Source organism: Lipophrys pholis, assembly GCF_963383615.2.
Source record: "Lipophrys pholis genome assembly, chromosome: 3".
Classification (NCBI taxonomy): domain Eukaryota; kingdom Metazoa; phylum Chordata; class Actinopteri; order Blenniiformes; family Blenniidae; genus Lipophrys; species Lipophrys pholis.
The window spans coordinates 34,804,506-34,816,811 of NC_137627.1; the positions used below are offsets into that span (position 1 = coordinate 34,804,506).

Below are 12,306 nucleotides of genomic sequence, written 5' to 3' on the forward strand. Positions count from 1 at the left end.
TCCACAAATGTCCATGTCTTTAAAGTTACCTCAGGACACAATATCAGTCTGTCTGGATATGAGGTATCACTGAACGTACAAACTGAAAGTCCTTAAGGAATTAAAATAGGTGAACTTTGTTGTTCAGTTATCTCTTGATTTGTTCCAAATAAATTGTCCATAATACTAGTTGTGTGTTTTTCACACCAGTCCGTGCAATAATCTTCCTTTAAAACACGGTCAAATTTCAACTGACTCATCCTGCAGTCGTGGGACTAAATATCTATCCAACATCTAATGCGTGTGCTGCTTAACGTTCATCTTCTCATCACTGGCCACTGGTGTTTGGAATCCATACATGTAACGCGTCTACAGTCCGTATGACGCCATCTATTACATCTAGAATCTTTCAAGTAGATTTCCTTGACATCTGGAAAAAATACTAAATTGAAATTGCGCATACATTGTGTATGGTATATTAATAATAATAATAATAATAATAATAATAATAATAATAATGCATGGGTTTTATATAAATCTTTTTTTTTTTTTTTACATTTTTCAGTTAAATTTGTTGGCAGCCGTTTTTGTTTTCCATTTTGTTGTGGTTCCTTTTAAGTTATGTGATTTCGTTTCAGAGTGGCCTCCCGGCAATGAATGTGGAAATCCTTGGTCAGTTTGCCTCTCCACCTGTGCCCAACCTGCCGGCGCTGGCTATGGCCCTGGCCCCCGTCCTTCCTCAGCATCAGCAGCCCATGATGACTCAACCCGCGGTCTCCATGGCCATGGCCATGCCCACACCAGCACCCCCAGTCATGGCCATGAAGCCTGCAGCAGCACCGGCTCAACCGCCCACAAACACAAACTTCATTGCCAGTTTCCCTCCTGCACAGGTAGCGTAGCCAAACCTCCAGCTCTGCGTATATAACAACACAATATACAATCATTACTAACGTGATGTTGAATCACAGGCAACCAAAACCGACGACGACGACTTCCAGGACTTCCAGGAAGCTCCCAAAGTGGGGACAGGCGACCAGGCCTTTGCTGACTTCCAGGGGGAGTCCGGGGGAAGTTTCCCTAACATCATCACATCTCAGCACCAAAACAGGTACTGAGCATGACTGCAGTGGAGATATTTACTAGATCTTATATATTGACCACAGTTTAGCTCAAAACATGGAAAAAGCTGTCTTCACCCATCTGAAAATATTTAATTGTATGATCCTAAACCTGAGTTCACCATATATGTAAATGTTAGCCTCATGTTTATTCATTCTTTTCCTAAAAGCCGTTTCTTAACATTTGCAGTAATTAAGGTCTTATTATGGCTATTTATAGCCAAGTTATTCAGCATAGTGTTTGTATCTGCCGTTGTCTGTCTTACAGTCAGACACATTGTCTTAATATCTTGTAATAACCTCCTCAGAATAACAATGAGTTTGGGTCATCTTTTAATGAATTAATTTCAGTGGACAGTAGATAAGATCATTTCTTTATATTACTTTGTGAGGGTAACCCATCCTTTCAGTTAGAGGAGGCTGAAAGGCAATTATCTGCCGAAAGACAAAGAGAAGGCAGAAATGAATTATCTTAACATCTCAGCAGTTGAGGCACTTTTTAAGTCCAATTTCTCCCTTTGAAAACATACAGTCCTGTCTGTGTCCACAGTGGAACAAGAATTCCCCTCAGTCTTCAGGCAGTTGTCTAATTAAAGGAGGAACTGGAGAAAACTCGTTTTGCTCTGCCAGCCTGAACCAGCAGCAATAATTTGCTGTTGGATGTCTTACAGAAAGAAAGGCTTTGAGAAAACGGATACATACTGCGAGCTTAAAGATTTCTCTCAAAGTATATATTGGTCTTGATATTTCATTTCTTTGACTTTTGTCAGAGCAATGTTCACTTTAAGGAAGCCTTTGACATTTTCAGAAGAGGCCTATTTGTTTTTCTGTTGAGAACAGAAGATTAGTCGGTACAGGAGCTCCTTATCTTCACACCAAGACTGAATAAAGAGGGAAATGTTCAACCTGGCTGTGTGCAGCACTAATTTACCAAATTGAACAAAACCTGGGAACAAAAGTTTGAGTTCCACAGTTCAGCTTCGTCCTTTGTTGCAGTTTTTGGTGGTTGCCTGGCAACTTCAACCCTAAACCCGTGTTTTTTCTGCATATCAAGCCAATCACACAGAAGCTGCTTTTGAGTTATGAAAACCATTTACAGGCCATTCACTGGAATACTTCCTTTAAAAAGAAAAACGAGTGTTGTTGAGCATATTGTAAAACTCAAACCAGAAACCTTTCGTGTCATTTAACTGCAAACGTCTGTTGGAATGTGTGAAAGTGACCAAAGTCAAACACATCCAAGTAAAATCAATGTAAATGGGATGTACCTGTCACTATATTTCTATAAACGATTGCCAACACACTATTGAGTCTGATCATTTGTCAATATGTGTCATTTGTAATTAAAAAAAGGTGAAAGTGTCTGACTGACCTGCTGATTTGGTGTTCTGTTGGAAAATAAATAGTCACTCACCAAACTGGAGAAAAACTGGAGAAGTTACCAATTATGGTTATTTGTCCAATAAAGGTTGGTAGATCTGTCATCAACCCAACAAAGTGAATCTATGCGTTTCTCAAGTTGTTCCTGCTAAATCAACTTATTTTGATCAATGGTCCAAAGAGTAAAATGATTTAAATCTGAAACCCAGCAATAAATAACAGCAGTTATTTTTTAGATGACTTATTGGATGAACTGGATTTGTATGTATGAGCTCCTCAAGGGTGTAAGATTAAGGTACATTGGTTAAAATATACCATCAACATCTGAAATCTACAAAAATTACAGAGTCTCATTAGTTCACTTAAAAACAGGCTTGTCTGTTTTTATGGTGTGTGCAAGATTTGTTTTCCCCCCATAAATCCCAAGATTGTCACAAAAAGTACCAGAAAGTCTCATGTGAATGAAGTTTTATTTTGGTTGTTTACATTTAACTATTGTATATTCCCTTCAAGAACACAACCAAAAGAACACAACTGAAAAAGGGTTTGGGCAGAAGCAATGCTTTTTTCCCCAGCCCACCCTGTACGTCATATCAACTCAACAACAAACAAGCTGCCACTATGCTTACCTTCATCTATAACCTTCTGGAAAGGTTTTTTTCAATTAAGGAATGTACTCGAAGTTGCACATGATTTTGGATACTAGTCCTGGTTAATTGTTGAACAAGATTTTTTTACTCCGATAACGTATTAATTCAAATGTTTTCTTGAAGTGAAACGTTATCCTGTTCATTTAATAATAGATTAAAAAAACTGCAATAAATAAATTTAAAATATACAGAAAATGGATTTCACAAGATTCCTCATTTCATTCATTTAAGCCAAGAAAACAACCCAAAGCAGCTCAACTTATTTACTTTTGGCATTGCTGAAATATCTTGTGATATAAGACCAACCCTTGTTTTGATTATTAATTTGGCAAATTCTCACAGGCTACGCTTGTGTTTACTGTACTGCGGAAATGATGGCTCTACTGGAGTTTTCAGTAATTGTTTGGGCTCTGTTCCAGTCCATGAACTATTCCAGTGCACAACCTTCTGAATAAGAGCATTTCATTTCCTGTAGATGTATAACCTGTTGTGAAGTTAGTGAGTTAGTTGTGCTTGTAGGTATTTTTGTTTGTTTGTTTCTACAGCTGGATAAAACCTGATCATCTGTCTTTGCTGGTGCAATTTAGAGATTCTGTGTCCTTAGTGGAGAAAAAAAGACTCCTAAAGCTTAAATGAAAAAAGTCTGTTGCTCTCTTAACTTTGTGAGCCCGGGGCAAATGTTCTGCCCGCTCAGGCAGCTTATGGGGATTAAGTGCCACTATTGAACTGGGCTCTCTGGGGTGCCTGACTATAGCCTTTGTGTCCCTGCAGCATGCCTGCCATGCTGACTCCGGTGTCTGGCTCCTCCTCGGCCTCTGTCATGTCCTCGGATAAGTACGCTGTGTTCAAGCAGTTGTCTGTGGAGCAGCCCGCAGAGTCCACGCTCGCCACTTCAGGTACAATCCATGTTACATTCAGGGGGCGGCCCAGAGAATACGGCCGCCCTCCATGAAAAGCTGTAGTCGGTTTCACCCTGAGATGAAAATATAAAGTCGGTATTATCCTCGCATATCTAGACTGCATGCAGGGATTGATAGAAGTCAGAATGTCTCCATTACCTCAAATGGCACAGTTAGTGTGCATTTACACCATACATCTGCGCTTTAGCTGAGAAATAGTACTACCAGTTGTTAAACATGTTTTTAAATCCAGAGACTCAAAGTGATTTTCTAAAAGTTATGCAGGAAGGAAACAAACCCAGAAGCAGCTTAAATGTCCCTAATGTCCATAGAAGAGCCGACCGCATTACAGCAGCACTTGTTTGCTTATTAATCATGTTGTATTTTCTGCTCCTGTTTAATTTAGTCTTCTGTATTTGTCCTGACCTAGATATCGGAGACAAATACAGTGTTTTCAGACAGCTTGAACAACCTTCTGACAAGAAACCAGTCGGTAAGAAACTTTTTCTTGATTCAGTTAGACGTCCAGCTTTCACAAAAAACACATTTTACTTATGTACTTGTTTGCCCCCCCCCTTGTGGTTTTATTTATAGTTTTATATATATTTATGTAAGTTAAATCTCCATTTTGGTCTGTTCACCAAATAACAGTAAGAGCTCAGAGCCGGCCACTCTCAATAACACATCCTGCCCAGAAAACAAATGTGAAGAGAGTGGTGGTGTTGTTAACGTCCCTCTAATTAAACCTTGGATTCTAACTTGGGTAAAGCTGTCAGGTCACGACAACGCCATTGTTCCCTGTTTACACTGTGTCGTGTTCTGCGAGCCTGCAGTGTTGATATCAGTGTGTTTCCCGTCCGTGTTTCATTAGAACAGTTTCCGATGGGGACAACTCTTACAACTCCAGTAAGTCGTGCTTTGCAGTGACCTTTCTCTGGCATTGTCAGGCTCCATCTCCTTAATGAGCCCATTAGTTATGTCTCCTCCACCGTATACCGGCGGTGTGAACAGATTCTCTATTTCAGTTCATGCATATATTAAACCACAGTGATTTAACAACTGCTGAGACTCAAGAATGCATTCTGACTTTTTTCCCCATGTGGTTTATATCAGAGTTTTGTTGCATAATCTGATAAAAAAAAGGCAAGTTTTCATTCTGTACTGTACATTTTCTCCTGCAACAAATGCCCATCTTAACTACTGATATCATTTACTTTTAGTTTTTAGATTTGGTCTTTAAATTATTTGTGTATAGTATTTTAAACCGACCTACTGTAAATATTTTTGCTGCTGAACTTGTCACTGTACCAAATATGCATACATTTTAAAATTAAAGAAAAAATAAAAATGTCAGCACTTTTACACCCATCAAAGCCGTTGCAATCAAATTGATCAGTATTTATAGTACATTTACTCACGCTTTTATCATAATATCATATGTAAAACCTCTCAATACACTTAAAGCCGATGGATTTTAAAAAACTATTTCTTTAATATCGAGACATGATTCTGAGAGTGTGGTACGTGAACCACCAGAGCTCCCTCTAGTAGTACATGAGGGTAAGTCATAAATATATATTTTAATAGAATGTATTTGCAAATACATACATTTACCAAAATAGTAAAAAATTTTGAATGAAAAAATATAAAAGATATAACTTATATAAAATAAGTATACAAGTGATAAGTTAACACGGTATGGCTGCGCTCCTGTATGTTCAGGTCAGCCATGTTGGTGGAGAGCTCCATATTTGATCAGTCGGTACACTCAGAAGTTTGAGAAACACAGTTTTAAAGGACTTTTTAGTACAAGTCATGGATACTGAATATGCAGAAGTTTATATTATGTCAATGTTCAGCTGAATACTCGTATAGAATCAAAATGGTCTCCTTCACAGTCCAGCCTCCTTGATTTCCTAGAATTCGGACTCCAACGAATACGAGTGTTTCGTGATTCGTTGCACCGCCGTGCCATTTCCCATGGAAATCTGCTGGCTGACATTTCTTCACTGTTAGAAATTTTCCGATGTAAAGCAACAAATAAAGTGTTAAGATGGACATTTTTGCAGAATAGCAATCACCACTTCACTGCATGTGGATGAGTGAGTCTTCAGATGTTGTGCAGTGATGTGTGCCGCTCATCAGATAGCTGGAAGTTTCCCCTCAGCATTCACAAAGTAGCAGAGGCAAAACTAATCCACTGCTTCCTCTCTTTTAGGACATTAAAATGACTGAATCGCGGCAGTTTTTTTTTTTGTTTTTTTTTGTCGCTCTGTTTTGTTGCTTACTGATCTGAAATTCTTCTTCTCTTCGCAGGGGAAGGATTTGCCGATTTCAAGTCTGTCAGCGCCGATGATGGCTTCACAGACTTTAAAACCGCAGACAGCGTCTCTCCTCTAGACCCCTCAGATCAGGCCAAGACCTTCCAGCCTGCCTTCCCCTCTGCTTTCCCAAACTCTCAGTCTCTACAGCAACTTCCGCAGCAGCAGCAACAACCGATAGTGTCTCTTTCTCAGCCCCAAAATCCTCTCAACATGGCCGACCTGGACCTTTTCTCGACCATAGCGCCTCCAGTTTCAGCCGCCACTGAGACCAAATCCAACACATTCCCCTCGATCTCTGTGCCGCCCTCCGTTGTCCTGGTGCCGGGCGGAGCCAAGCCTCCCGGAGGAGGGACGGACGAGTTTGGTGACTTTACCCTCTTTGGCTCCTCCTCTGACGCCGCTCCTGCCTCGGCAGCAGGAGGAGCCGTGGCGGCTCCTCAGGACGACTTTGCAGACTTCATGGCTTTCGGCAGCTCCGGTGGAGAACCTAAAGGTGAGGGCAGCACGGGCGTTCAGGGAGAGACCTCCACGCAGCAGCGGCCTCAGCACAGCTCAGACAAGTACGACGTATTCAAGCAGCTTTCTCTGGAGGGAGGCCTCGCCTACGACGATGCCAAGGAGAGGTGCGGTGGCTCCTTCTCCTCCCTCCGGAGCGACACGGACGACTTTGCCGACTTTCAGTCTTCAAAGTTCTGCACGGCTCTCGGGGCTTCGGAAAAGACTCTGGTGGACAAGGTGGCCGCCTTCAAACAGGGCAAGGAGGACTCCGCCTCCGTCAAGTCGCTGGACCTCCCGTCCATCGGGGGCAGCAGCGCAGGAAAGGACGACTCCGAGGACGCGCTGTCAGTGCAGCTGGACATGAAGCTGTCGGACATGGGCGGAGACCTGAAGCACGTGATGTCAGACAGCTCTCTGGATTTGCCGGGCCTCTCGGCCCACCAGCCCCCCGCTACAGGTGAGGAACTAGTGCGTTTGCTCTGGTGAGGCTTCGTACCGTCACACGCAGTGTTCAATTCCAAGCCAGCCAGCCAGACCAGCCTCTCCTCTTCCTCCTCCTCCTCAGTGGCCACCAGACAGAAAGGGCAAGTTATGAGGTCCTCACTGAATTCAAATCCCCAAGACGGGCATAAGAATATGAATGACATATCAAATTAGACTCATCCGATCTCTGTCTACATTTCATCATTCATTTCCACTTATTTATTTATATCTATTTATTTATGTATTTATGTATTTATTTATTTATTTATTTATCTTTTTTTTTTTTTTTTTTTTGCCTCTACATCTCTCCCCCCGCCCTGCGTACATTGTTATTGTAATGACAGAAAGGTCCTGGCCTTCATCTCTATTTGCGAATGACGAGTGTCTGCTTTTGAAGTGCTGGCAGTGGCAGGCCACAGGCGCGCTCCCCGGCTGCCGTCTGTGGGACTCGGATAAGCCTCCTGCTTGTTGTGTCCACATCACAGAGGCAGACCCTTCCCTTCGGTGTACCTTTTGTATTTGCACATGTGTTGCTTTAGACGCGCCGATCGACGGCCGAAGGTTCAGTTGAATACTGATGAGTCCGCGAGGAGCTGCACAGTGATGATCCTCACGTTTTCATGCGAGCTGCCGGTTTTGGCACAACAGGCTGCAGCATACCAAAGACCACCGCTCACCTTTTTATGTCTCTTATCTGTTCAGAGTACACTGTGATTTTTTTTTTTTTCTAATTTGCTGGAAATGATTTGTTACCACTAACAACACATTTTTGCATGCTTAAAAAAACAAACAGCAAAGAAATGTTTTGAGCAGTTTGGATAGAAGAATGCAGTGCAAATTTCACAGCAGTACACTTGAACATGGGAGCATGGTCTGCCACTTTGTCCAACAGCTATAGGATTACCATGCAGTATTTTTTGGAGTAGCCACGCAGCATTATTTAGACGGGAAGGCCGTGCAGTTATAGCTGTGTTCACACTTGTAATATTGTACTTTGGTCACCGAGCACATTCTGTTCTTCTTCTTGCATCAATACTTTGAATACTGGACCAGAATGCACTTTGAACACATTTTATATAAAGATAGTACATTTTTAATGCACAGTAAAATTCATATCAGATTTGATTAAATATGTTGCATATTCAAGGTAAAAACGTTTCCAAATGGAGGGGCGTGGCCTTTTTTCAGTAGCCACATCACACTGATTGTGTCATCATGAATTTTACATTTTACATGAAGACAAAAGGAGGGAATGGGATGCAACGGTCCTCTGACAACGTTTGAACAAATAGATTATCGTGGTTCTTTCACGAATAGAGAGCCAACACTTCCTATGATCGACGACAGCGACAGGAAATCCTCCACCTCACACACGTATCATGAGAGATGATGGTGGAGTTGTACTCATGAAGTACTGTGGGAACATTTCAGGCAGTTGTGGGGAAAAACAATCCCGCAACAGAAAAATATCTTCAAACTTACAATCATTCATATTTTTTAAATTTTCTTATCGATGTAAAGTGAATACAAAGAAACAGCACTCTGTCTTCCAAAAAGCTTTTTTTTTTTTTAATTTCCTTCTCGTTTTGAAGGAACTCTGCTGGGAATTAGTCTCCAACAGACTTTCTGTGGATAGAAATCTGTCTCTTTACGTCAAACCTATTACAGTAGACTGTCGGGTCTAACGGTCTTTATGCTAAAGATAGCTGTTGAATCCATTCGCTGTATGGAGTTTCAGAAAGTCTATCAGAGGCCTTCCTGATTATATTACCTACAACACACCTGCCTGGAAGGTTTACACGGTACTGTAAGGACTGGAATTCACCTTAATCCATGTCAGATTGATCTTTGAGCACCGACGTTGGGATGTTCGGCATTTTTCATACAAATGAAGCCCACGGAGAGAAAATCACCAGTGTTCAGTTTAAGCAGAACAAAACTCTCAAGTGTGAACACAACCAATGTAGCATGTTGGCTTTATCTCCCCTACCTCACGTCCATGAAAGTGGAGTTTACCTGAACGATGTTGGTAATGAAAAGACATTCAGTCCATGTCTGCAGTCCTCTTCCTCCTCCTCCTCCTCCTCCTCCTCTTCTTTCCATCACTTATTCATCGGGCATCTCACCTTCCACGTCAGCGCTCGTGTTTCATGGCAAATGTTCCAGTTGGTTCTTCGCTGTAACGCGAGACGACGTGTGAAGGACTCGTGATATTTTGTGAGTCTTCATCTCACCTATCACCGATTCCACATGTCCTCCATTATTTATCACCACATCTCGTATCATTCCATACAAGGAATCTTATCGTTTTCTTTACCAGAGGAAATCGGAAACATCGACATTGCCTTATTTAGTTTGTGGCCAGATGTTGGCCCCTGTTTACTGGGAGCAAACAGACAGTCCCTGGAGCTGCAGCAGGTCTGGTGAGCGCAGCGCCCACGTTAACGCTGAAACATTCCTGAGAAGCTTTTGAAGCGACCGTCACAGCATTTTGTTCCCTCGTCATCCCGACTGACCTGCTGCTCTAGTTCTTGGAGAGCTCTGGGACTGACCAGTTTTTTGAGTGTAGCGGCAGTTTGAGCACCTCACCATGCTGTGCACTGTGTTTCTAGAAATGTATGTAACCTTAAAGAGACAGTATTTCTTTTGTGAGGTTCATTTTGAGTCACTCAAGCAATCCGAGTTTCTTTTCTTTTCTTTTCTTCCTCCTTTGTTATTTCCTACTGTGATCTGTGATTACGCAGAATGAATTCATCACGTGTGGCTCAACGGTCCGGCTCTCCGAGAACATAGTGAAGTTAGTATTGCCCTTCCTGCCTTGCTTTTCGCTGCAGTGTGCCTGCCTTTTCAATTTGTGAAATTGACAAGAACGTAATACAAAATAACCATTTTATGCATAACAGTATTGCAAGTTGTTTTTACCGAACGGGAAAATGTATACAGATAGATTTAATAGTGTATTTTTCTTACAGGAATATGAACTCTTATTTTGAGACTAGAAAGGCTCCTTGATCTTGTTGTGATTTGCCAACAATGTAAAATAAATGTAGCCTAAAGTATTTAGTACCATGAAAGTATTTTAGGTTAATGTGGATCCAAACGTCTTGAGTTCTGTCGTTGGAGGGATCATGAGTTTGTGCACATTAGCCTGCTTTGACAAACAATCACTGTAGCAAGGGAAAAAGGATACTGTCTCTTTAAATCTGTTCCTGCATCTGTGATTGGATGTGATTGAGGCCCTCTCTGATATCAGGTGTAAGGACGGCCCTCTTCTTTTGTTTTCTCTAACCCTTTGAGAGCTTGGTTGAGATCATGTGAGATTACTTGCAGGTTAATTCATCACGATCTCGTCCCCTTTCATTTCTATCTTATCCTCCAATTGACTAAAAGTATAAAGACGGCGGCGACCTCCTCGCTGCTCCTGATGCCTGGTTTATTCAACAGGCATTGATGAATTTTCAAACGCTCAGGTCCTCAAAGGGTTAATGCTTCCTGCCTTTTCTTTGGATGATTTCTTCAACCTGGCTTTCCAAGTGTGCTGTATTCAAATCTTTCCCCCCAAAAAATCACCTGCTGCTTCAAATCTTAATAGCAAAACAAAGTTTGTTATCCTTCCAGAAATACTATTTCTAGTCTGTGAATGTGCCTTCTCATTCTGGTTTCTGCTTCAATCCCCTCAGATTACCTTTGTTTTAATTCTTCTCGCTGTTTGTTTTTTCTTCTTTTTACTCTCCTGACTCTGCATGCCCTTGTATTCTAAATGACTGGAACCTAATTTTACAAGTGTTAGTTTGACAAACCTCTTGTAATGATAGACCTCTTTCACAGTACTTTGTGACCTCTCTCTCTTTCTCTCTACTCATGTTGTCGTAATAAATATAACTGTTGGTATTGCTGAAACGCGTACCGTCTTATTTTCTCCTCTCCATTCTTCGCGAGGCGTAACGTGGTCTTAATGACGCCGGGCTCGCAGCCCTAGTTCCTTGTCAATTTCACAAATTGCTTTTTTTTTCATTTTTGTTTTGTATCAGAGAATTCCGTCACGCAAAAAAGACGGGGTCCGACGAGGTGGAGTTTTGTGTTTGTGAGTGGGCGAGAGCGACCCGAACGCCAGGACCGTTGACAAATGTGTGCAAGGCGTGAAGCTGCCACTTAGTATCCGTCATAAAGAAAGTGATCAAACCACAAAATAAGAAGCGGAGCAGACACAGTGACAGCAGAGATCCTTTATTGATGTTGTTAGGGCGGCCGCCCCGAGACAGAACCCTTCAGGTTGCATTTAGTATAAAGAGATCAACTCTGATTATTGTCAGCGAGGCCGTTTGTCAGAGCCGAGAGCAGCCGGCGTTATCCTGGAGCCAGACTAGAGGAATTGTGCACAGAAAGAGAGAGAGTTTCAGCAGCATAAACACGATTCACATCAAAACAAAACAAGATGATTTGTAAAGCTGAAGGTGTGAGAAGGAGGATGAATTACTTCAATATAGGCGGTGGGTATTACTGTCGGCTTCATGAATGTGCTGAGATTCAAAGTGTACACTTGGAGGTGGACCATAAGATTTGTTTCCACGCCCTAAAAAGTCCCACACATCACACTTTTATTTATTCACAGCCTTCAAACTCGCGTTCGTCTGCAGCGGCGGGTTAAAAAATATGACACTTTCTTCTGGAGTGTTTTACTGCAAGTTGTCATCAAAATGAGTCTGAAATTATTACAAAGGTATTATGATGAACATTGGGGGGGGGGGTTCCAACTTTCCATCTGTGCTTCATTTTCTAAAGGTTTTGTCTAATTACAACAATACACTGTGGATGTATTGTTGAAAAACCCTCCGCAGACTATCAAGATAAGAGTTCTTGGTGAGTCATGGGTTTCATTTATTTTTATTCAACATTTACTGCTGTTGAAGATCTGGGTGGTGTTTAGGCCCAGAGTCTACTTTATATCTTCTAGTTGGACTTGTGTAAATAC

The 12,306-nt window shown here is 41.7% G+C and overlaps 1 protein-coding gene across 5 annotated transcripts in view; it reads left to right on the plus strand.

Moving 5' to 3' along the window:
- synrg (synergin, gamma) overlaps positions 1–12,306 on the plus strand; it is a gene marked incomplete at its 5' end in the record, with an annotated part of 48,751 nt that overhangs the window by 16,458 nt on the left and 19,987 nt on the right. For 4 of the 5 annotated variants that reach the window (XM_080459345.1, XM_080459347.1, XM_080459346.1 and 1 more), the window contains 5 exons: positions 618–872; positions 951–1,090; positions 3,902–4,026; positions 4,460–4,522; positions 6,346–7,308. In XM_080459345.1, the coding sequence (XP_080315471.1) occupies positions 618–872; positions 951–1,090; positions 3,902–4,026; positions 4,460–4,522; positions 6,346–7,308 (1,546 nt within the window). The remainder of the gene's footprint in view (positions 1–617; positions 873–950; positions 1,091–3,901; positions 4,027–4,459; positions 4,523–6,345; positions 7,309–12,306) is intronic. The other variant, XM_080459348.1, reaches the window with a different exon arrangement.